Consider the following 26,139-nt stretch of genomic DNA (forward strand, 5'->3'; position numbering starts at 1 on the left):
GACACTAGGATTAGGGAATGGTTAGGGTTAAGGTTAGGGTTAGGTGCCTTGAAGTCAACTGTCGCAGCGCTGCCTTGAAGTTAACATTGGGGGCTTAAAACACCATTGAGCTTTCCTGGGATTGTTTAAACCCTTTCGCAGTATTATGCAAGCATCTGTATTCATTTAAACAAAGGCAAACTGTACTTAAAGTGACGATTATGTAACTTTTTAATGTTTCTGTAGCTCTGTAATTTTTCATACAATGGTCTTAAATTATGGAGCTAAATCGGGGCCAAATGTTTTGTTCATTCAAAAAAAATATATATAGTTGAAAAAATAAAGCTTGAAATTGAAAATTTAAGTTTTGGTCAAAACTTGGAAAAAATAAAACCATGTATTTGAACTAAAAATAAGTGTACCAATTTTTCTTTCAGTTTGAATAAAATATAGATTCAATTCTGGAATTATTTTGAATAAATTATAAATTTTCATTTTTCACTTTTATATTTGTTTTCAGTTCCACATTTCATGTTTTCAGATTCAAAAGTTATTTTTTTTACGGCTTCAAATCTTTTTTTTTCTGGCTTCAAATCTTTTTTTTTTTTCGGTTTCAGATCTGTTTTCACTTTCAGATATTTTTTTTTTTGTTTGAGACTTTTGGCCCTGATTTGGCGTGGGGGGCGTGGCTTCAACTCAGAGGGGCGTGGCATTATGAGTGACAGCCTATCAAAGAAGGCAGAAGACTCCTCTTTCATGTTGACTTCAGGGAATGGTGTTACTGTGAGAACTATGACTGAATGCTTTCTATCCACTATATACATGTGATTTTTACTTAAACTGATGCCAGTGACAAAGTTCCATTTAAAAAAATGTTTTGGACAACAAATGGTACCAATTACATTATAAGAGCAATAAACTGTGCCAGATTGTGCAGTTCAGCAGGAACAATGACTTCTCCCACTTCCATGTATGACTTATAGCACCACAGTATTCACTGGCACCAGCCCACAGGTAGGACATGTGAAAGATATTAGCATTTTGAATAGATGCTTTGCGACGTTATCCCCTCAGTGGCATTTTTTTTTGATTAACACATAAAAGGAAAATAGGTGGACAGCTGGACAAAGCTGGCAATCAAGCATCGCTAGCACTAAAGTTAGCATTAACTAACGTTAGCTTCACACTAGCTGGTGTTTTTACACTAATTTCAGTGTCCAGCTCAAGTTTTTTTTACTTTAACGTGTATTGGTCTTTGTTAACCTCGGTTTGTCAGAATGACCATAACTTGACACTGGCTGCAGTGAAGAAGGTCTCCTTTTATAGAGTAGACAAATATGACTTTACATTAATGCTCTGACCTGATAAATTACGTTTTACACTATAACGTTACATGTAACAGCATGACAGTTATGCCTTACAAAATATGCCAAGTGGGCAAACTTTGAAGGCTTCTACCACAGCCTAACTTAAGTATCAGAATACACTAACTTGTCTTTTTGTATTTGTGTGTCTTACTGTCTGTTTTCTGGACCGTGTGTGTCCGTAATAAAAAGCTTTGATTGATTGATTGATTAACAAAGCGGACCAGGACAAGTTATGTTGTTTAAACGAACCATGAAAAGGTAACACTAGCAATGTTAGTTATCTATAATGTTTTACATTATATGTAGACCATTTACATTTTTATATTATATGTTTTATAAGGCTGTACGGCTGCAGGCAGCCACTGTCGAGTTATGGTCATTCTGACAAACAGAGGTTAACAAAGACCACTACACGTTAAAGTCAAAAAACTTGAGCTGGACACTAAAATTGGTGTAAAAACACCAGCTAGTGTGAAGCTAACGTTAGTTAATGCTAACTTTTGTGCTAGCGATGCTTCATTTCCAGCTGTCCACCTATTTTCCCTTTATGTGTTAATGACAAAAAAAAAATGCCACTGCGGGGATAATGTCCCAAAGTATCTATTCAAAAAGGCTAATATCTTTCACATGTCTTACCTGTGGGCTGCGCCAGCAGGTTGCCTTGGCGGAGCGGACGCTATGCTGACTGCCGAGTGAATACTGTGGTGCTACATTCAATGTCATACATGGAAGTGGGAGAAGTCATTGTTCCTGCCGAACTGCACAATCAGTTTATTGCTCTTATAGTGTAATTGGTACCATGTGTTGTCCAATACAATTTTTAAATGGAACTTTGTCACTTGCATCAGTTTATTAAGTAAACATCACATGTATATAGTGGATAGAAAGCATTCAGTCATAGTTCTCACAGTAACACCATTTCCTGAAGTCAACATGACAGAGGAGTCTTCTGCCTTCGTTGTTAGGCTGTCACTCATAATACCACGCCCCTCTGAGTTGAAGCCACGCCCCCCACGCAAAATCAGGGCCAAAAGTCTGAAACCGAAAAAAAATTATCTGAAAGTGAAAAACAGATCTGAAAACGAAAAAAAAAGATTTGAAACCGAAAAAAAAAAAAGATTTGAAGGCGTAAAAAAAATAAGTTTTGAATCTGAAAACATGAAATGTGGAACTGAAAACAAATATTAAAGTGAAAAATGAAAATTTATAATTTATTCAAAATAATTCCAGAATTTAATCTATATTTTATTCAAACTGAAAGAAAAATTGGTACACTTATTTTAAGTTTGAATACATGGTTTTATTTTTTCCAAGTTTTGACCAAAACTTAAATTTTCAATTTCAAGCTTTATTTTTTCAACTATATATATTTTTTTCAAATGAACAAAACATTTGGCCCTGATTTAGCTCCATATTAAATGACATGTAACAGTGGACAGAACGCTATTTTTATATAGTTTTTAGTAAGGCCTCTGCCCAGGTCCGATTTTTTCCCACAAAGTCACAAAACGATTTGCGGCAGGTAGACGGCTCTACAGTAACACATTCTAATGGGTCACAGATTTCTTTGTAACACCGAAAAAAAAAAAAAAAAAAAGTAAATTAATGTTTTCTGTCTGAGCAAAACATTAATTGTGACTATATGTCCTCCCCATAACGCTAACTTGGTAATACAGTGGGCAATACAGCACTATAAAGAAAAGACCTTTACAGCAGGTGTGGTGAAAACACTACCGCTTTTGTCCAAAGCGGCCGCTAGAATTAACACAAACTGAAAGTTACATATAGCCAAGTTCCTAAAAGTTAAACCCACTCATGCGGATAAGTTTGAGGAGACACATGACATGACATGACAGAATTATTGATCACACTGTAAATTGAGACTCACCTGCTTCAAAACCTCTATAAGTACTAGAGAAAAGATGAAGTCTATTGCCAGATCTCTTCGCTCCAATAAGTAGTCCTTCTGCTGCTCATCACTGAGAGACAGACAGACAGAGAAACAAAGAAACAGAAATTTTATGTGTCACATTCTCTGTAACAGTGTTGATCCTGTATTCTGGATTAGTTGTAGCGCTTGTGCCGTTTATTTGTGTATTTTTTTCAATGGCAGTATTGTTTTAAATTAGACTTAGACTAACCCTTTTCTGCTGTTTTTATGGCAGGGCTATATACAGTTAGTCTGTTGTACCAACAGTATTGCTTTTTGTTAGGTAAAGTAAGTTTTTAAAAAAACTTGAAAAATTAGCCATGATGAATACATACAATATTTCAAAGCAATCTAGTGAAAAAGTCCTGTCCATCTGACATGGTGGTGTGTTGTGTTTTTAGACCATGCACTTTTTGTATGTGGCAATTTAGACCTCCAAATCTATTTCAACTTCCCAGGTAGGTGCAGAGAAGACTTTTATTGAGAGTGTGTGCCGTTTGTGTCCTCCTACTTTTTTGACTTGGTGTTGGCCCTGGGTCGATATTCATGGGACTCGTCTTCCAGGCCGTTCTGTCTCTTGTACCAATCAAACAGAGTCCTCAGGATAGACGGCAGGCAGTATTCTGCTAGAGAACTCATACTGCTGATCAACTGCACAGAAAGAAGGAGGAGGAGCAGGTAAGTGAGAGAGAGTTAGAGGTTAAGCCCATTCCCAAAATTAGACAATGTTACGGCAAGATTTGGATGAAACAGGAAAAAAGAGTTAGGACAGGTATAATGTGTCCATGTCAGGTACACGCACCTGGTCGAACTGTGGGTCCTCTCCTCTCTGCAGTGATTTGTTAAGTGGCTTCTCCTGTGAGATAAGAACAGACAGAAGTGAAAACATTCATGTCAGAAGACACAAGAAAAGGTAGACATTTTATTCTGAAATCTTTTTGAGACAGGAAAATGCAAGTTCAAATGCCTCAAAACTGTTGTAAAACTTAAGGTGTCACTGCGTGAATTTGTTTAAATTGCTTATATATCCTAGACTCCAACCTTTTGAGCCTGTAAATATATTGTCTGTAAATATTGAAGACAGAACCAATTTCATTTCTTAGTATCAGACTAGCTGCTTAGGCACTAACCTTGTTATGTTCCTTTCATGGAACATATCAGGTGTTCAGCACTAAGAGCCATAAACTTACAAAAACACTTTGATAAAAAGCCTAACCTCTTAACACATATAGGCTACATTATGTGCTTAGACATTTGGATTTATTTGGAGAGCCAAATAAGCACCATTAAATCTTCTAAACCCAAATAAGCTGTTTCTGGCACACTTTGTCAGTGAGACTCAGAGGTTGGGTTACAGTACGTCACACATATTTGGTTATATTTGAATCCAAAACAACTACATGGCAAACCATGAATCTGTTTTGATCAAATCCCATCACCTTCTACGTATTTTCATTTTTAAAACCATTGGGTGCTTGATGGGACTAAAATTTGAGACCAAAAATAGCAGGGCTCCAGACTACGACCAAACGGTCGCATTTTGCGACCATTTTTTGGTGCGAGTACTTTTAACAACTACTCGCACGTTGCGTTGTGATAGCTGATAAGGAGTTAGCCTTAGCCTGACGTTAACCCTCCTCTCTCCCCCCCCACTCTGTTTACGGTCTCAACCCTGTCTGTGCGCGCTTCCAGTTGGTGGAGCCATGCTGGTAGCCCTTGTGTTGTAGTACTCAGTCTCATCACAAAATTGGCCACATTTTCACTCAGTGTTGTCTCGTCTTCATTCAAAAAGGACTGGATTTTATTTTAACTGTGGGGATATCACTTAATTGCCTGTGCATTCACTGATTTATTTGCATTTGTACACCAATGCTAATGTCAGCTCTGACATTTGCAACACGCCACGGAGCCGCTCACTCACTTGGGTGAGAGAGGTAGAGATGTGACAGTAGAGTGGAGACCGTTTCTACTGTATGAAAAAAATAATACCATATAGGCTTGTTTGCCTGGACATAAGCTAACGGCACGTTCATTTAATTTTGAGTTTGAATACACAGTTGCTGATCAACTATATAACTATTTACCTCGTCAAAACAAATAGTGCTTGTGTGTTTTGAGTGTCGTGAGCTCCTCTCTCTCTGGCTCGCTCATCACTCAATCTTTCCCACACTGGGTGTTAGACACTTAGCTAGATACTCCCCTTTCCGTGGAAGTTTAACCACCTTAGATATGATTGTTATTTCAGTGTTAACAAAAAAAGAGGAGAGAGGGAGAGCCTGTATGAGGCAGAGACAGTAAAACAGTACATTGACAGCAATAATACTTTGTTTAAATTTCTGAATGTCTGAATGTTTGTTAGGAACCATTCAATTAAAATGTGACTGTTAACTAAAACAAGCACATTGTAGTTTCTGTATTTATTACCAAAGCATTTATCAGTAATACAGTTAAAATGGGGGAAATATGAAATATTTCAGTTAGGGGCTACAATGCTCTTAGTAAAAAAAGTTAGTCTGGAGCCCTGAATTGCAATTTCTAATAAACACAAATGCTATGTTGTGTTGATGTAACATTTATTTAACTGTAACTGGACCTCAAATGCATCAGAAGTTTAAAAAAGGAGATATAATATAATATTATATAATAATATATACTGTAGCATTGTGCGCTACCGGCTAAGCCAGTAGACCTTGATAGTTGACAAATGGCTGCGAAGAGGTTACAGTGTGTCTCACTGTAAGATGCAAACTAAAACAGCTAAAAAGATGATGAGGTATTAACATTCAACATTCAGGTTTGCTAATATGTAAAATATTGCCATTCAAAGGTTTGCCAGGTGTGATCATAGAGAAAAAAGGTTAAAATATGACCCTGATGAGAAATAGGTAGCTACAGAAAATAGATATATTGAAAATTTGCCTCTTATAAATTAGGTTATAGTATATATAAGCCTGGATGCTGGGGATATACTATTTCGCAGTGAGGCACATTGTAGGCATCACTTCCTCTGCACAAAAAAGACTGCAGTCAACATATACTGTCATAAAAAGCCACTCCAGATAACACAATCAGTCCAAAATGTATACCTAAGTGATGCTGTAACCTGAGAGAGATGGGATCAAAAACGAGACAAAACAAGATGAGATGCAGTTGCACTTACCAGTGGTTCGGCCATGATGATGCGAATCTTGCGTTCGGAGAGCAAGGTGAAGTTGGCAAACAAGCTTTTTAGGACAAACTCGCCCGGCTTACTCTCTGGGTCCACGTTGACGGGCGCCATGACGACAGGACCCTTCCTCTCTCCCAGGGTTCCACTGACTGGCGGGAGGGGTGGCTTCAGTCCCACTGGAGAGGCTGGGGAATGTCAAGACAGGTCAGTTAGTCTGAGACAGGGGTTTGACACGAGATTATACTCAGGGAAGTTCTGGATCCATATATTCATGATGGAGATGATTGGAGATGACCTATCATGTCTGTGTGTTCAGATTTGACTTAGTTATGACTGTGCTGAGTGAGTGTTTCTCCAAGTTTGACAGGGTACACTTTCCAGATGGACATGCACGCACGCACGCACGCACGCACGCACACTAACCTTTTAAAGAAAGGGACGTGTACATCACAAAGACCATTTAGCAACAGAGCACATTAAAAAAGCTTGCTGGGCAGTCCATGTTTTCATTTCTCCCTTCTGATTACATAGTCAGAGAGACTGGGCACTTTTAATTCTTGAAAGACGTAATGATAAACAGACAGAGAAAGATAGACAGGGAGTGGTTGGAGTCTAGAAGGGGTTTGAGTGAGACAGACAGACAGACAGATATAAGATAGGGTATTTCCTGTCATGTGTCTCTAGGAATATTGGCATGCCCTTAAAATAGAACAAACTCATCACTATAAGAAATGGCGTCAGTGACTAGACACTATAAGAGCTTAGGCAAGACTTCAAGAAATCTACAACAGGACTATTATTACTTACAGAGAATCAAAGGTCAACTACTAAAGTTCATGAAAAACCACCAAACACATACAATAGCTGTAGCCAACAACAGAGACATGTATGACTGGAGCGAATCTGCAGGTTTGATTGCCTGAACATGCTGAGAAAAACAAAGTGCGTAAAATACTTCAAACAAAGCATTTATTCAACCACACACTTCCAAGAAGTGTGTGTAAGTTAACAACTCTGTCAGGACTAAATGATCTTTCATGACCACGTGACCTGACCTCACTGGAGAGGTGAGGTGTAAACAGTAATTCTCAGACAGGACAGGCCCCCAGGCCTCATGGACAGCAACCGGTTTGTGTGAAAGTTGAGCACTCAAATGAGGCAAACGTGTGCACATGAACTAACACGCATGCACGCTTACCAAGGCCCTTAATGAAGCTGATGACACTAGCCCTGCTCCATTTAGTTGGCACTTCCATGGTGCAGACAGTCGCACAGAGAGACAAGGATACAGTGGGTAGAGGTGGGTAAAATGGGCAGAAACTGTGAGATGGGGGAGGGATGGGATACTGGGAGAGGGTAGAAAGGTGAGGAGGGGTAGCTGAGTAGTCTACAAGGTGCAAAATACAGCTCCCATGATTGACAAATCAAAGTAATTCCTTGCGGAGAGATTAGCGGCATAGAAGAAGTTTGTCTTTAATATCCAAATATTCCACCATGACAGTGACAACAGACATCAGAATAATGTCTGGCTTTGGCACTCGGCAGGTTTAACCGAAGCTAAAAGTGTGAAGCCCCATCCTTCAGAAAATGATAGGCAGGTAAAGTAAAAGACGTGCACCTGGGGCGATAAAGAAAACTCTCTTGACAGCTGTATTCCACATTCAATCCAAATGAAACAGGATGATATGCTGTATCCAAAGACCGGAAGAGCCATAGCCAGGTTGAAACTGCCCAGACGACTTGACGCCTCAGAGCTGCAAGTGTTGCAATCACAGAGGAAGAGATGGTGTCGAAGAGTCTTCTCAAAATAGCAGAAGAGAGTGAACTCTACCAACAGGGATCAAGAAATATTCCACTGTACAGCTCCAGCAGAGGATTGGGTAGATCACAGGGCCCCATGCTTGAGAACTACATGAGCCTACAGACCAACTATGAGTTTATACTTAATCTTCTGCTACGACTCCAGCCTGCCATCACTTCACTGTACGACAGCTCCTGTGACCTTGGAATCCTTGCATTGGAAAGTTGTATTGAAATAAAGTGCTTCTTTGAGAGTTTTGTGGCTGTCCTTTAGTTTTCATTAGCAGTTGAGTAACGTCTGTTCCTTGTGGAGATCGGACCAGAAGAGTTGGGTTGGAATTTCAACACTGCCCCGAGAGAGAGGCGAGGGGAGGAGGGAGGCGCTATATATAGACCACTGGAGGTCACTCTCTTACATACCCACCACTCCCACTGACCCCTACTCACACACAAGTGCACAAACATGCAAACACAGAGACACACACATACACATGTACGCAACAATTTTCCAGGGAAGACAGTGACAAATCTGGAAAACTAAGTAATGTGATTGAACTTAAAAGCAAATGACACAGACCTAATTCAGTGAATACAAGGTTGACTCTAAACAGAGATAATCTGGTAAGGCTTCTCTGTGACATGAATTTAAGTGTGTGTGTGTGTGTGTGTGTGTGTGTGTGTGTGTGTGTGTGTGTGTGTGTGTGTGTGTGTGTGTGTGTTGTGTGTGTGTACACACATGTGCAAGTGAGCCTTATGCATGTTGGTGGGGAAAAGAAACGAGAGTAGGAAGACGTAACATTGTGTCCGATAAAGGTGTCGATATAGCGCGCCAGTCCAGAGCACTTCCTGGGACCCTCGTAGACATTTGCATGACTCAGCATTTTAAGAGATGAATCAGCAGAAATCTGCCACATCTAGTCAATACAAGTCTACCTCCTACAAGGTTTATTTAACATATTGTATGAGCAAGACTAAGACAAAGAAAGACAGAAAAAAGAAGACATAGAAAGAAAATGTCGAGGCGGAGACTGAGATGCCAAAAAGACGGATGAGAAAGACACAGAGTTAGACAGAGGAGACAGGAAGGACGTAAAGAGCAGACCTGCAACGATTAGCCTAGTCGATTAATCGATGGACAGTAACTATTCCAATAATATTTGAGGGCAAGGGTTGGATGCTTTTCTTTGTCATACACAATAGTAAACATTATAAATAACTTGGGGTTTTGGACTGTTGGACAAAATAAAACAGTTTAAGAAATCAACAAAACTAAATGCATACTATTTTCAATTAGTGAACTAAAAAATTCACTAATTGAATTGATCAAGAAAGTAATCCACAAAATAATTGATAAGGAAAATAGTCGTTAGTTGCAGGCCTAATAAAGGTTTACCTTTTGTCTATCACATCATACCAACAAACAAGCATACTGAAGTGATAAATCATAACTAACGTGATAACACACATAGACACACATCCTGACACAACCAGAACATAGCCTGCAGACATAAGTCATCATATAAAAGGTTGAAATTAAGACCAGGGTGTTATCTTGGGTTGGTAAGCATTGCAACACGTTTGTTGGCTTGTAAAAAGCTTGGTACAGTTTGTTGGCAGTAAAGTGGCGTGTGATGAGTCACTTTAAAAAGCACAGACAATTACCACAAACACACCGTCTGCCCTCGACAAGACCTAGCAGAATCAAACCTGTACGATGTCAGAGGAGGCAGCCGACAAACTCTACTTGTGATCAATATATTTTGGCATTTCCACTGCTGCTACTTTTTTGACATATTTGAACATATAGCTGAAAAATAACAATATCATTTAAAGTATAGGCCTCCTCTACTCATTAAAGATGTAAACACACTGAGAATTAGCTAGCTGGTGACAATACTGTATTTCCATTTTGGGCTGACCCTGTTGTTTATATTTGGTTTCAAGATTATTTTCACCATCAATACCATGTAATAATAAAAACTGTCATGAAATCTGAATTACCTTGTTTCAAGTGTGTGTGTGTGTGTGTGTTGACATAGTTGATATAGGCCTACACATTATTTCCTACAGATTATTTCAGTACGGCTGGCATGAGATGGAACAATTTCAACTTGATGAGGTCAGCTATTTATCTAGCGATTTCACTCGATAAGTAACTTATGCTTGAAAACACAAACCTTACTTGGACTTATCAGGCCTGTTTCTTGCCTTTCTAGCCTTCTGACTGCCTTCATATGACCTTGAAGCACACAAACCTATGCAACAGAATTTGGTCCTATATCTGAAAGATGCTGGAACTTAAATAAGGAAACACATACGCCATAACATCATAGTCCTTGTGATTTCTTTTTTTATTACACCACACATAAATGGCTGAGGGGGGGCGAACCATCAACACTTCCCCTGCAGTTTCTCTGTAACCCTTACACCAACATAACCCCTGCTGACAGTAGCCTTCAGCACACACCTAATATATATGAGCTCGACACGGCTGCCCTTCTAACCACACACACACACACACACACACACACACACACACACACACACACACACACACACACACACACACACACACACACACACACACACACACACACACACACACACACACACACACACACAAAATAACGTTTTAAAGAAAGGGACATGTACATCACAAAGACCATTTTGCAACAGAGCACATTAAAAAGGCGTCCATATAACTCTTACACTACTCAAAGAAAAAAAAGTGCCCACACATATGCATACAGTACAATGCATGCTAACGCAAACAACAGTGTCCAGTCAATATATGAAAATCACAACAGGAAAGCATGCTGGCTGATCTCTGCATCCTCTACATCAACAAGAAAAACATTGACTTTACAGTAAAGGTAAACTACAGGACGCATGGTGATGACTATTTTAGAGTCGCAGTGGTAGCATTAGACAGCATTGCTTTCTGCGTACATTCATGAGCCCATTGCTGAAAGTACAGTATGTCCAGTTGGCGTCAGTCAGGGATGGTACTGCTGGGCATTTATCCCAGACTGCCTTAAGAGTGACATACAGTAGCTTCACCTTCTGTTTGGTAAACAATGACTCACTAACTGAGGAATTTATTAGGAGACTCACGTTTTTGGACTGTCAACATCACATTTAGTACAGTTAACAGATTGATAACACATAATAACAAAGTCAAAGACGGATTTCTTCTTTTACTGAGTAATGTGCTGTATAGTTCATATAGAAAACTGCTGAGGAGACCGATTTTACTCTCAACTAACCCCTGGAGCAGCTCTCTCTCTCTCTCTCTCTCTCTCTCTCTCTCTCTCTCTCTCTCTCTCTCTCTCTCTCTCTCTCTCTCTCTCTCTCTCTCTCTCTCTCTCTCTCTCTCTCTCTCTCTCTCTCTCTCTCTCTCTCAACGCCTTGTCTTCTATTAATCCATTACGTAACATCGCCAAATATTGACAGTGTGGATCATGCTGTATGCTGCCTGTTTTTCAGTCTCATCCACTCCTAACACACACACACAGATACACAAACAAAATCAGCGTAGTCTTTACACTGCAGGGTCTACAGACGGCTAGTCGGTCTGTTATGAGGGCAGACCGCGTCACGCATTTGTTTGGCATACAGCAACGACAACTGTGATGTATTAGCTGTACTCACTGCCTCCTAAGGACTTGAGCAGAGACTTGATGCTGATGTCAAAGAAGCCTGAATCCTGCTGGCTGGTCGCCATGGCTGCAGAGGCTATGTCGCCACGGTGACAGACAGCAGAGGGAGGACAGGACGGCAGGATGAGGCGTTGCGGACAGAGCAAGTGAGAGAAAGAGGAGTGCGCTCCGAGAGAGAAAGACTGAGAGAGAAGGAGAGAGGGATGCGGGTGGGCAGCCAGCGATGCGGATGCTGCGGCTGTCTGCTGCTAAGTGTGTGTTTGTGTGTGTGCATGCACAAAAAAAAGAGTGTGTGTGTCAAAGAGATAGAAAAAGAGAGCGGCGCTCTGTATTGCTATCTTGCTGGTTAACACCCCCCATCCCCTCTCTGTTTTGCTCTCTCAGGACAGTGATACACAGATGTTGGTAGACGCAAGCAGCCAATCCTCTTAGAGGAAAGACAGAGAGAGAGAGAGAGAGAGAGAGAGAGAGCGAGAGAGAAAGAGAGAGAGAAAGAGAGAGAGATATGGAAAAACACGGTAGATAGTAGGGGTGGCAGAAAATACAGGGAGGGAAGATGGGAAGGAGTGAGGGACAATGAAGGGACAGTGGGAGGAGGAATACTAGAGTAATTAAGATGAAAGAGATAAAGGGCAGAAATGTAATGTTTGTCCTTGTTCTGTCTCGCAATAAGTGTTCAGTGAGCATGCTGCAAGCTGCCTCGACCAGTGAGAGCCAAGAGAAGCATGGATAGGCAGTCAGCACCAACGAATAGCCAGGAATGATAACAATAGGTCAATAGCATCTCTGCCTTAGATGTGTACGAATCCATAATGCACTAATATTCTAACCAAGGTTTAAGTATGAAGTGTGTATTACATCACCGAAATGGAGCCAGAAGTATTTATTTTACCATTTGGTCAAGTGTCTCAAAGAGAGAGGGAAATAAATAATAAACCCTCATGTGCATATGAACATCTCGTCTCTCCTGTCAGCTTACAGCGGGCTCTTTGAGCATGACTGGCTGGCCAGATATCTAGCTACCCCCTCAGAGCTAACTTTACCCCCGTAGAGCTAACGTTACCCCCGCAGAGCTAACTTTACCCCCGCAGAGCTAACTTTACCCCCGTAGAGCTAACGTTACCCCTGCAGAGCTAACTTTACCCCCGCAGAGCTAACTTTACCCCCGTAGAGCTAACGTTACCCCCGCAGAGCTAACGTTAGCCCTGCAGAGCTAAAGCCCCGCAGCCCCGCAGAGCTAACGTTACATCTTCTGTACCATCTTTGTTGGGAGTCGCACATGCACAGTAAGTACTGCTAGCTTGTCAGTTGCAGAGTATGAGGGCGTGCCATGCTAGCAGCTAGGTGAGCATTATAATGTGTGTTACAAAGTGACGAACGTTCGTCACGGAAGTAAAGGCTGGACTACAATAGAGCTGTTTGGAGCAGTTTGTGTGGACTTTGAGCTTTTTCACTTTTTAAACATATAGGCTAACATGCACAAAAATATATATAACACAATAAAGGAAAGGGGAAAAGCCAAAAAAGCATAATATGAGCACTTAAAAAAGAAAATTGTTTCATGTTTTTGGAGTTGTCTCAACATTATCCACAGTTTATTTTATTTTTGTCCGTCATTTCTGTGTCCAAAATTACTCCTTAATTACTATATACTGCACAATAATATATGCTGTAGTCGAGGTGGTAATTTCCCCTGGGGAAAATTCTTCCTCACTTTAACACTTTGAGTTTGATTCCTGTCCAACTGCCAAAATCCTGCTAGCAAAAGCTCTGAGCTGATCAAAATGTTAAAATGCTCATTTGAGTCCCCTTGGCTGTCCAATTCTGTCTTAGCAGAAAAATGTGATTGCCATCATGGCAATACGGTTGGGTGACTAAGAGTGGAAGTACAAGTGGATAATTAGGGTCATCATGTAATTCCCTGGATGAACAGCGGAAGAGCCACAGGACAACGGGTGAGGGAGGGAGAACAGAGGCAGGGGGAGAGACTAAGAGTGAGGGGAGGGGAGGAATAGAAAGTGCATAAGATACTGTATCATGCAAAGCTGCAGCTCACAGGAGAGCTACCGAGCACAGGACGGCCTGGTTCACATTAACAGACAATTATGGTCTAATCTCAAAGGAGGAGAAATATAGCAGAGAAGCACTGCAGCCCTATTCCTGTCTGCAACTCCTGCTTATCCCATTATAGTCCGGGGCCACATAGCATCAGCAAATAACAATTTCTGCCTTGGTGTTAACCTGCTTACTGAATCAAGATTATTCAGCCAAGTTGACAATCACAGAAAAGTAAACCAAATCTGTTTTCAAAAAGTTCTCCGGCAACTGCAAGTTTTCTGTGTCTACCCTCCACTTCCTGGTGCACCAAGAAGCTGAACTCAAGGATGGTTACTAAATAATATTGGACTGAGGTCTGTTCTTTGTTATCTCAACCCACTGCAACCTCATCTCTTCTTACTCAAGAGAACATGTCAAGGATTACGGTTTGTTGACCCTATTTCTCACATTTCTCATTAGGTTAAAAAGTTACATCTGCCAGCTGTGGAACGATGGGAGGTTTTAGTTGTTATGTATGGGAAAACTAAACATGTAGTATTTGTGTGAGTGGGAAAGCTGCGGACGAGGCATTTTGTCATATTACATTAAAATAGCAAAGTCAAGAGAAAGAGACCAGAGAAATGTGTTTGTTGGAGTACAACTCACGTCCAAAATATGAAAATCTATTCAAATTCATGTCCTAGAGAATAGGGGTATATTTGCCACAGAGTGACACACATTTATTTAGCTTACAAATAAAAGTCACAGACATGGACACACACAGACACACACACACACACACACCCTTATGGAGGTCCTAGGATTCCTCACATTCTGAGCAGGGCCTGGGCATGCCAGCTGTTGGAATGTAACTCCTCCACACACACAGGCATACATGAACACATAAGTATGAAATGAAAAAAAACAAATGCACAGAAATTGCATTGCATTCATTTAACCTCAAATTAAAGGTATTTTAAGCAGTTGCATAGGCAAGGAATCATATCTGACCTTTCTGGATATGCACTAAACACTGGCTGTTATTAGATTGGCCCATTTCTTGCAGTGATGTCCCGATCAAGTTTTTTGGCCCCGATCCTGATAAGAGTATTTCTGTCTGATCCGATACTTATATTTAACTAAATATGTAATCAAAACATTAAAATAACAGACGTATCCTTCTAAATTCGGCCCACCTTATTTTTCATGAGCTACTTGATCCAAATACTGAAGGTCCTGATTCAAACTACAAAGTTGAATAAGTTGATAAACTTAAATTATTAAGGAGATTATTATTGGAAAAGGCAACTCTTGAAATTGATATAACACGATCAGCTAGAGAAAAGACGTTATCACTCTGTTTTTGTAGTTCAATCAATTTCAACAGAGTGATGCGTCTTTTATTTCATAAACAACCCTTGGCAGAGTACAGTCACCGGCTTGCAGTGAGCACACAACAGACACGTTTTATTTTGGCCTGACGTCAGCTTACTTGTAGTGACAGCTGATACGACCTGCAATGATGACAAACATCCGGCCGGTGATGTATGTCATTTTAACTGGTGAAAGTGGCAGTCAGTGCCGGGGCTAACAAGGAGAAGGTGCTACCTGAATGTATTGTTACTTGTCACGGTCAGAGCTTAGTTAACAGTAGAGGAGAGTGGTATAGAGACAGAGCGCATCACGTCATACTCTGAAAACCACGCCCACTGGAGGGGAAAACAATGGGCGAGAGTCCTGTGTTTTACCCATCCATCCTCCTTCTGCGGACTTACGTCCCTTCATACTACTCACTATGGCGAAAATGTACACGTAATTTAGGTCAATGGCGGCCGAACGGCGTTGATAAACACGCTAAAAACTGTTAGCCTAAAACTGACATTTGGATATTTGCCTTGGTAACAAAATGCTTGCTGCAAACGTAACATTGGGCATAATGTTAGGTTAGTGTCAGGATCCCACAGTCTTCCCATTCTTCCTGCTGATTTCACACGTCTGTATTCACTTTTGTCCACTTACGTTTTCCTAAAAGCTCAGTTTTTCAGTTCGACAGCTTATAACACAAAGTTATGGGTTCTTTACTATGTTGGTAGTGCATCCCATCACACAGCAGCTTTTAGGCATTTTTCTGTTGTTTGCTAGCAGACGGAATTGACAAGGAGGTGGAGAGTTGTTTACCTCTCCTGTGGGGGGCTCTGACTCTATGTCTTTTCAAGAGAAAATCTTAGAATTTAGACAAAGATAGTCAGTGTGAATGTTTAGTATTTTAGTTTAAAATTTACATTATCAATCAACTATCAAAATAGTTGCAACCACATACATCATAATACAAGATTGCTAAACGTATCTGTCTTTGTCATATGTTTATCTGACATGTGCTCCTGTTAACTAGTCCATCATTACACAGCAGATGTGTACACACACACACACACACACACACACACACACACACACACAAACCACTGAGGGACTGTGAGATGTCACAGTTCACACAGTGGTGTCTCCTTGACACAGCTGGGTTGAAAAAATAGATAACTCTTGTGAAGAATCTATGTATATGTGTGTGTGTGTGTGTGTGTGTGTGTGTGTGTGTGTGTGTGTGTGTGTGTGTGTGTGTGTGTGTGTGTGTGTGTGTGTGTCAGTAGTTTTCATACCAGGCATAACTGCCTCCCCAACATCAAAGCCTCTGTCATGAACTTAATCACAGCATAGAGGTCCCATAATATTCAATTTCACTGCATTTCTTGCGTCAAGAATTTGACCTTTATCATATATGCGTTCATTTATTGAGTTCATTTTTCCTGAAAGACATGTTTGTGCAGGTGGCATTTTGTTACACAGGCACCACCTCACTCCAGATTTCCCCTTTCACTGTACGTCCCCTTTTCGCTCTTCTTTTGAAGTTCAGCCAAATCCCACTAAAAAATGTATAGTCAGATACAATACAATCACAAAATGACTCCTAAAACCTTTCTGCTCGAAATGAAATGATACTTTTAGTGTCACAGGTTTATTGTCATGACACACTTGAACTCTTTCCTTACAACTCTTTTCCAGTGTTATTGACTGTAATGTTGGGGACCTAGAAATAAAACATTATTAGTAACTGCAACTTTGGGTCACAGCATCAGATATCAAATATATGTGTAAATGTACTGAAATGTGAGGGCTCCTTTTGATTTTGACCTGGCTGTGGCTTTCCAGGAATAGACAGAAACACTGGATCTGTTTGTCCGTTGAGAGATCAGCTGATATTATTGTAATTTCTAAGGATAGACAAGGACACAGGGCAAGTCTCACAGATAAGCGGATCATCCTGCAACTAAAAGGTTACACGTTCAGGCACAGATAGGCATCCATTTTCAACTGCAATAAGTGTGTCAGGAGTATAAAATGTATAAGGGATGAAATACTAATCACACTGTAGTAATACTGTCTCAAAAACACAAGCCTGTTTTTGCCATCTAATGGCACTTTCTATAATGCTAAGTTTATGAATGTCAGACCCTATAATTGTGCCTGGTAAAATGTTGTATATAAAGTATCTTAATGTAAAATCAGTAATATTACTATTGAATTTAACCATACACCCTTGGACTACATTGGCATTTTCCCATGGTTGGAAGTGTTAAGACACAAAATTCCCAGAAGTTAAGGTAAGATGAAAAAGAGTGAGTGGTTTGTGCAAAACAAAATACTACGCTTACATCCGAGTACAGAACCACATCGGCATCTCTCCCCCCATTCTGTAGAGTAATCTTGTAGTGTTTTCTCAAAACACAGAAGGTATCACTTTTTCACAGGGTACATAAACCACAACGAAGACACTTCAAGTCCTCAAGTCACAGCAAAGAACAAACTGGGGGTCTGAACTTACTACCTAGTAAGACATCAAACACTTTTTCAAATCCCAGGTTGGATTATAAAAAAAAACAGTCCACATTCCAGTTAGGGAGGTGAGGATAATTATTTCAACTGTATGTTCAACGAGCCTTCCCACCATTTTTTTGCCCGAGAAAACCCTCAGGTCAATCCAATTCAAACAAACCAGGATAATTACGAAGCCAAATTGTTGCATTTCACTGACTCCTTGGCTAATTGTTCTCTCCTTGTCGTGTTCACTCTTAAAAACAAAAGATTGCAAGTTTATCTGCACCTACCTCCAATGATCCTCGTCCTCTTTCTGGACCTAGACTGGATCTTAGTAAACCTCCCAGTAAAGTCACTGGGGTCATACATGTCCAACGACAGGGAGGCAATACGCTCCAGAACTATCCCATCCTGGCCTTGGCTCTGGTTGTCCAGATCCTGGTCCTGACCTTGGCTCAGAGAGTGGCCATTGCAGTGGTCTGAACCGTTGCTTTCAGCCCCGAGGCTTGTAGTGCTTCCTACATCTTCTAGAGACATGTCTCCACGAGCCGCAGAGCTCAACCAGCTCCTGGTAGTCTATTGTGAAAACCTGGCCCTCCTCAGAGCTTGCAGGGAGACCCTACATGATGGTTCTACAGTACACTCAGCAGGAAAAGTTAGCCTTATTCCAGAATAGCAACATAAAAAAAAAAAAAAAAAAAAAAAAATAATTAAACAAACTGTTGAGGCAGTCCTAAAATGCCTGTTTTCATTTTCTTGGTCTCCTTTTTGTCCACATTTTGGTATGCAATTTCTTCTCACAGGGATTTCTTCTCTTTATGTCGCGTTTATTCAATCCAGAGACAGTGAGCTCATTGCTTTGTTGTTTCAGATACACAGCTCTCCTGAGAGTTCAGCGTCTTCCCTCGAGAGTTTCTCACTTTCCTGCCAAAAACAACTATCTCTGTGTCTTCTTTTCTGTGAGAGGCAATTGTATTTTCTGTGAGAGTTCAGCTTTCTTCTCCTTACGTGTCCCGTTTTTGCTCTCACCTGTTCCGTTTCTTTTTTCTCTCTGTCTCTCTCACCGCTCTGAGTCTCTGAGGCACAGCTGTGTTTCTCCGCTCTCTCAGGTGGTGAATAAGGGAGGGATCCAATTCCAAGAATGCAGGTTGATTGGGTGGTTTGGGAAGTTTGGGTGGTTCTCTTAGCCCCTCTTCCTCTCACCATCTCCTTTCTACTTTTTTTCTATCTCTAGGGGGCTTTCCAACTACCTCCCTCCTGTCATTAAAGGATGTTGTGGACAATGAGAAAATTATTTTCTTTCTCGCTCACACACCTGTTTCCATATTTTTTGGTTTCATCCTTTCCCTCTCAAATAGTAGTATAGAATGCATGTGCTTGACTCAGACAGCCAAGTCAACACATGGCATGTGGGTGTGAGCAAGAGTTAACATCCCTGCACTCACTGGTCGAGGCTGTTTAGCCAGTTACAGTTAGCTCAAAGTGTTAATGGTGTAGGATTACTGAAGGCAGACACACCCCTTTACAGAGGGGGAAAACAAAGCCAAGCACAAACAGAAAGTATCCAAAAAAAAGGGAGGGACACTCAGATATTGTTTTGTGAAAGTCTTAATTAGCAGATGCTAAAGATGAACTTGAGGTTGCATTGTTAAATCTGTCTTACTAAGCAGCTTGTTTAAAAAAAAAAAAAAAAAAAAAAAAGGAAAACGGTAAAAGTTATTCTTGATGGCAAAAAAACTTGGAGGGACAAGGAATTCACAACAGAAACCAGTTATGTCGTTCATTTTCATCTATTTAAAAAAAAAAAAATCACTGTACAAAATAACTATTTAACGGTCATAGTTTATGGGCTTTAGGCTGTTTTATTACAGACCTAAAAGGTAAATACGTTTTAAAATGCAACAATAAACTGTAGGCTACAAACAAACAATAATTCACCCATTTACACAATTAAAAATTGTAGAGGAAGAACATTAAGTTAAGGTTAGACATGAATTTTGGATAATAATAAAGAAACGCTAAAATAGCCTACATTTTTCAATTCATCAATAAACTGTTGGCTACAACAAACAAACAACAAGAGTATAACTAACACATAAAAATTTTGGCTAATACTCACACACAGACACACAAGATGTTTTGTGCCTGCGCTTTCCCAGTGTGTGCTCCCGGTTGTATCTAGACCAAAGATCTTCAACACGGGGTCTGGGACCCCTAGGGGGGGTCCTCAGAGTTACTGCAGGGGGCCACCAAATTATTGTTCGATAATTTTGCATGAAGTTTTCTTTTTCTTTGTAAAACTTGAAATGTCTGAAAAAAATATTAACATGAATCCAACATGTTATTAGCAAAGATAAATCAGCCTATTTGTGTTGATGATATAGGCTTACTGGCCTACAGGTAAGCTAGCCATTAGGTTAGCCATCCACACATACAGTTAAGCTTAATGATTCACTGTGCCATATATGTTTAACATGATGTATAAATATATGAATATGTCAACAATTATTTTAATAGCTTAGTATTGTATGCACCATAAAAGCTATGTGTAAAAGGCCTTAGGCCGCCCTACACGTTATTGTAGACCCAGTTTAATATGCAACTCAATTTTATGCAATATTAGTAGGGCCTTCCTGCTCCGCCTCTCTTTCAGCTAAGGGGTCCTTACCCTAAAAATTGCTTAAGACCCCTGGTATAGACAATTCCGTCCCATAATGGTTGAGCCGAGACTAAAGAATATAAATATTTAGTTTAGCTAGTGCAGTAAGCTAACATTAGCAAAAACTGCTGATTCCTCCTCACTCATGCCCAAATCTAGCTTGCTCTAACTTATGACAGGGCAGCCTGCTTGTAAACAATAAGCGTTGTTAAGCAACCGGGTGAGGTGTGAATGCTGAGCGCAGCAATATATATATATATATATATTTTTTTTAATACCACACCCCATATAACTCATTGTTTTATAAACCCATTTCAGTAAAAAGTCATGAACTGAGAGATGTAGGAGTTTTATAATGTCAGGGGGGTAAACATGACCCCTTGGTGATTCTTGTGTTACCGTAGGTCTCAAAACCCAAATTACCTTCCTGCTGCTTATCTACAAAAACAAATCTGACAGGAAGTACAGTTTACTTGTTTTGGTCTTGCCCTAATTGCATGTGGTCCTGTAATGATCAGGCAATCTCCACTCCCAAGGCTAAAATAAGACATGTACCCACCCCCTCAACTCTTTATAAGCAATTTTGCAAACAAACAAACAAAAAACAGAAATGTTAAAAAAGTCTGTTTTTCCAAAAAAGTAAATAGCCCTTTAACACACAGGCCAGACACTAAAGCGGTATGTATTCATCAAAGGTGACTAATCATAAACACACTTTTGTTCATCCTGTGTCTCATGCTCTGTGTCTGTGTAGGTAGGTTAGTGTCTCAGGGGATATCTACCCTAAGGTGACTTCCTGCTGTTTATGCAGCTATTGTCATGACATCAGCTCCATTAAGAGCCTCACCCGAGAGCTCTTGTGTGTGATAACAATACAACTTTCATATCCTATTTGAAAAGACCACCACACAAGTATAAGGAAATATAATGAATAACATGACAGTGAGTATATGTCAGCACAGAAAAATATAGAATATAGAAAAAAAATAGCACAATATCTGATCAGCCTTAAAATCTTAATGTGTAATTTTCTTTAAAAAAACAAGTGAATAAATGAGATATTCTTCTTGGCTTAAAAGAAATATCCCTTCACACGAATAATTGCTCAATGCACATTAAACAAAATAAAAAAACATAGATAATGATGGCATATATATTCCTAACTTCTTTATATAAAGATACAAATTTAGTGAGATGTTTAAAAGGACATTTTTAACCGTTTTCTACAGTTTATACATCAACCATCTGGCAAGGAAACAGTTAAGGGTGGCAAACAAGCTCAGGGAGGCAGGTGTCAAAGTCAGTTAGAGAGAGACGTGCCATCCCCTGGGGGAGTACAACAACAGCCAAGTATGAAGACAGACACATCACTCTTACACACACACACAAACAGGAGATTGATTTTGTCCTTTCATTAAATGACAACTCTGGCCGACCAATCAAAGAAAACACACAGGTTACCCAATCATCTTCAGGAATGTGTTGGCAAACACAAAGTAGGGCGCTGGGGTGGTGATGATGGGTGGGTCACCAGGCAGTGACAATGACGTTATATGCGTTTCAACCGCATGTTTTTTAATCATTTGGTCAACAAAACATTACATTTGAGATATTTGGATTGCTACTGGTCGCACAGTGCTTAAATGTTGATAATGGACTCCACCGGGGTTCTCTGACAAGCTACTCAGGTTTGTCGCTCTCTTGTTAGCTTGACCGGATTAGTCAGTTGTGTTTATACTCAGTAGGTCAAATTCTGACAATCTCACTCTTCATACACCCAGGATAATCCCATCTAGTCTTCCCTTGGCACTCTTTTAAACTCTGTAATGTAAATTAGTCTCTTTATTGTTTTTACATGGGTGTATGAGTAGACAGTTGAACACTGATCTGAGATACAGTAGTTGACAAGATTCAAACACATATCCTTATCTGTATATAAACACAGGAAGTCTAATAAATCACCTCCGATAAATGCATTTTATTAATTCGAATACACAAAAAAAAAAACTGGAGCTTAATTATCATACCACATACATCACTGAAAATCATAATTTCTTTTTTACTATTTTAACCTTATTATTTCTTAGGTTAGTAAGCAGAAGTTGCACATAAATGAATTAGAAGGTAAGCGTCACCTTCCATCCATTGTGCAGACATGTGTTGGTTGACTGGGCAAACCAAACACACCCAAACAGACACACATACCACTGCTGAGTGACGTAAAAAGCGTCACTAACTGTGCGCTGCATTTGAATTTAGGGCGGGAAATCAGATTCTATTACTTGGCAAAGCAGCAAATACAAGTGCTTCCATCAGTGGGTCATATGCTCAATCACCTTTGTTTTAACTCACTTTTTGATAGATAGGTACTTTCTAGACAATTAACTACATGAAATTCGTATGGACAATAACTTTAACGAAATGCAAACAAGCCAGAGCGGTTTTCTTTCCTATTCTAGAATGTATAGGTGTAGCCAGACAAATACTCATGCACTGACATAGCACTGAGTAGATAGGTCTGGCAATGCGAGACTATCCAAACCCCAACTTTATACTTTTATGTCTGATAGTCTCCTTGTTATTGTCTTTCTCTGATGTCCCGACAAACAGAAATATGTCCCTGCTAATGGGTGTATGGAGCTGGAACTCGGAGAAGTGGGCCTAGACAAAGACTAAGTGGTGCCAAACAGCCTCACATGCAGTCTGAAATAAAAACTATTTCCTCTCCCATGCAGAAATGGTCTAGGTCAAAAGGAAGCCGCAAGGAATGTGTCATCAACCCTTTTTGGTGCTTATTACTACTATCATTAATGATCTTATTTGTTTCTTTGCTTCCTTGTTTGAACTTTTCTACTTCAACACCCATTGACTTCTTTGATTTACTTGTTATCTAGCATTAGGCTAGTTAAAATGCATTAAATGGCCTGTAAAGTAATTTGAGAAGTTACCAACCTTATGTTTTAAATTTGGGTGGTGGAAGTTGTGCCTTTAAGTTTACAGCATGACTTGTGCCTTTAAGCATACTACACAAGATACTATCAGCAGACACCACACACATTTTTTGGCTACATAGCCGAAAAAGGTGTGGCGTTTGTGTGTCTTGTTCTTTTATCTTCTTTTAACATTCAGAAGCAGCCTTACCCCATAAACCACTTCTTCTCAGATTATCATCCCTTCACTTATCATTTAAATTGCACCCTCCAAGACCTCGGTTACAACAGGAAACATTTTATTTCTCCTGTCACTCAAATATGCCGTCATGTTAACAGTTGCCCAGATCATCCCGGATGCTCAGCAACCCGGTCTAACAAGAGAACTGAGGGCATAAACAAGTTTACTTTTGGCCTACGCACTCCAGCAAGACTCTAGTTCAGGGGTTCACTGGGATGAAGGGTAAAATTAATGATAGGAGTGCCTTACCGCAAGAATCAATCACTGCAGCTTTGTATCACAAACATGACTGTTCTGCTGACAGTTGCAGCCTGAGATTTATTCTGAGGCCATATGATTAAGTACACATTGTGCGTACATGTCAACACCATCACAGATAAATACTTGAAGACTATTTTTAACTGGACATCTTGTTGACTGGTTAAAGCACATATCAAGCAACACTGTTGTTTGCTTATGACAATATCAATTATTAATCTATCATTGGATTTTGGTCACTATACATGCAATGGTGCATTCCTAACAGGCTGGTGTTTTTTTTAACAGGCACAGTAACTGACATAGTATCTTTATTTACTGCATGTTTATACTGGCATTACACTAAGTGACTAGTGCCTTCTCAGAGTAAAAGTAATACTTTCACTTTTCTTTCACTTCTTTCACTTTTCCCTCTTGATATGTTTTGCTACCAGGGCAGCAGAAGCCTGATTATCAGATTTAACTGCATTTCCTTTTTACTTTACTTAGTTTACTTAGTTACTGTTCATCACGCCCCCAACCGGCCCGTCAGAAACCGCCTACCAAGAGTCTGGGTCTGCCGAGGTTTCTTCCTAAAAGGGAGTTTTTTCTTGCCACTGTCGCAATAGCCACTGCTAATGCTTGCTCTTGAGGGAATTACTGTAATTGTTGGGGTTTTGGAATTTATAGAGTGTGGTCTAGACCTACTCTATCTGTAAAGAGTCTCGAGATAACTTTTGTTATGAATTGATACTATAAATAAAATTGAATTGAATTATTGTCCGTAAGATTTTCATGTAAATTGTCTAGAAAGTACCTATCTATCAAAAAGTCAGTTAAAACAATGGTGATTGAGCATATGACCCACTAGAGGTGTGAATCTTCACTGATCTTCCGATTCGATTACGATTATCATGTCAGCGATTCAATTCGATTTGATATCTCGTCAAATACATTTTTCTATTAAAGCCATGTAGGATATTTAATTCATAGCTTTTCAAGCTTCAAAAACAAAACATTCTGCAGTGCTCTAATACTAAATAAATTGGATACATAAAACTACAGCACTGAGCCCATGGCACTTCCTGAATGTGTAAAACATAACAGAATATGTAAACAGAAATGTTGTTAGGCCTACATTAAATTGTAAACAGAAATAATCGATTATGAGCCTGCCGATTATTGATGCAGCATTGTCCATGTCCACGATTCGATGCATCGATTATTTGATTAATATCAACACCTCTATGACCCACTGATGAATGCGCTTACTGTATATTTGCTGCTTTGTCAAGTAATAGAATCTGAGTATCTGTGGCGTCTTTCCCACCCTAAATTTAAATGGAGCGCACAGTTAGTAACGCTTTTTACAACAGCAGGGGTTGGTTTCCCCCGTCTGCCAAAGGTGGAGCTTATCATTGCCGATTGTGCTGCGTTCCATTGTACTCGGAAATTGGGAACTTCCGACGAAGAAAGATGCAAAGAAACTTGTTTGTTAATCGGGAGTCTACATTTCATTACTGCTAACTCACAATGGTGGACCAACAGACAGATCCGCGATATCGCGATACATATCGTTATCGTTTTATCGCCCAGCCCTAACCTGACGCTAGTTAAGACTACACTTGACAGCAGGTAATGTTAGCCTACCTAGGGCTGGGCGATAAAACGATAACGATATCACTTTAGCCGTGCTCACACTTTGGAGCACAGCCGTATTCGCCATCAACGTCCAACAACCTCTGCAGCTGCAACACGGCACAAGCAGCAGACCGCCATGGAGAGGTACTCTGCATCAGCGCCTTACTAAACACTACAAACAGCAGACCACCATGGAGAGGTACTCTGCATCAGCGCCTTACTAAACGCTACAAGCAGCAGACCACCATGGAGAGGTACTCTGCATCATCACCTTACTAAACACTACAAGCAGCAGACCACCATGGAGAGGTACTCTGCATCAGCACCTTACTAAACGCTACAAGCAGCAGACCACCATGGAGAGGTACTCTGCATCAGCACCTTACTAAACACTACAAGCAGCAGACCACCATGGAGAGGTACTCTGCATCAGCGCCTTACTAAACGCTACAAAGAAATAACGGAGGCAGACATGCTGAGCACTGAAGCCAGGTTACCAACCTAGCACTAAACCTGCAGAAAATAGTTCCTTCTCAGGTTTCTTATATTTAGCTAACACTTTGCACTATTTTGTGACACTTTATTAAGCATTTCTTACTTATTCTTTAATTTTGCACCTT

General features: G+C 40.1%; 1 protein-coding gene across 6 annotated transcripts in view; it reads right to left on the reverse strand.

The window, feature by feature from the left end:
* fryb (furry homolog b (Drosophila)) overlaps nt 1–26,139 on the reverse strand; it is a 71,580-nt gene that overhangs the window by 38,813 nt on the left and 6,628 nt on the right. For 5 of the 6 annotated variants that reach the window (XM_028594892.1, XM_028594890.1, XM_028594888.1 and 2 more), the window contains exons 1-5: nt 7,644–8,570; nt 6,437–6,630; nt 4,079–4,132; nt 3,788–3,927; nt 3,235–3,325 (exon numbers count right to left, since the gene is read on the reverse strand). In XM_028594892.1, the coding sequence (XP_028450693.1) occupies nt 3,235–3,325; nt 3,788–3,927; nt 4,079–4,132; nt 6,437–6,630; nt 7,644–7,701 (537 nt within the window). In that variant the 5' untranslated portion in view covers nt 7,702–8,570. Of the gene's footprint in view, nt 1–3,234; nt 3,326–3,787; nt 3,928–4,078; nt 4,133–6,436; nt 6,631–7,643; nt 8,571–26,139 lie in introns of those variants that run through there. The other variant, XM_028594891.1, reaches the window with a different exon arrangement.

The sequence above is a fragment of the Perca flavescens genome, chromosome 13 (assembly GCF_004354835.1).
Source record: "Perca flavescens isolate YP-PL-M2 chromosome 13, PFLA_1.0, whole genome shotgun sequence".
NCBI classification, from domain to species: domain Eukaryota; kingdom Metazoa; phylum Chordata; class Actinopteri; order Perciformes; family Percidae; genus Perca; species Perca flavescens.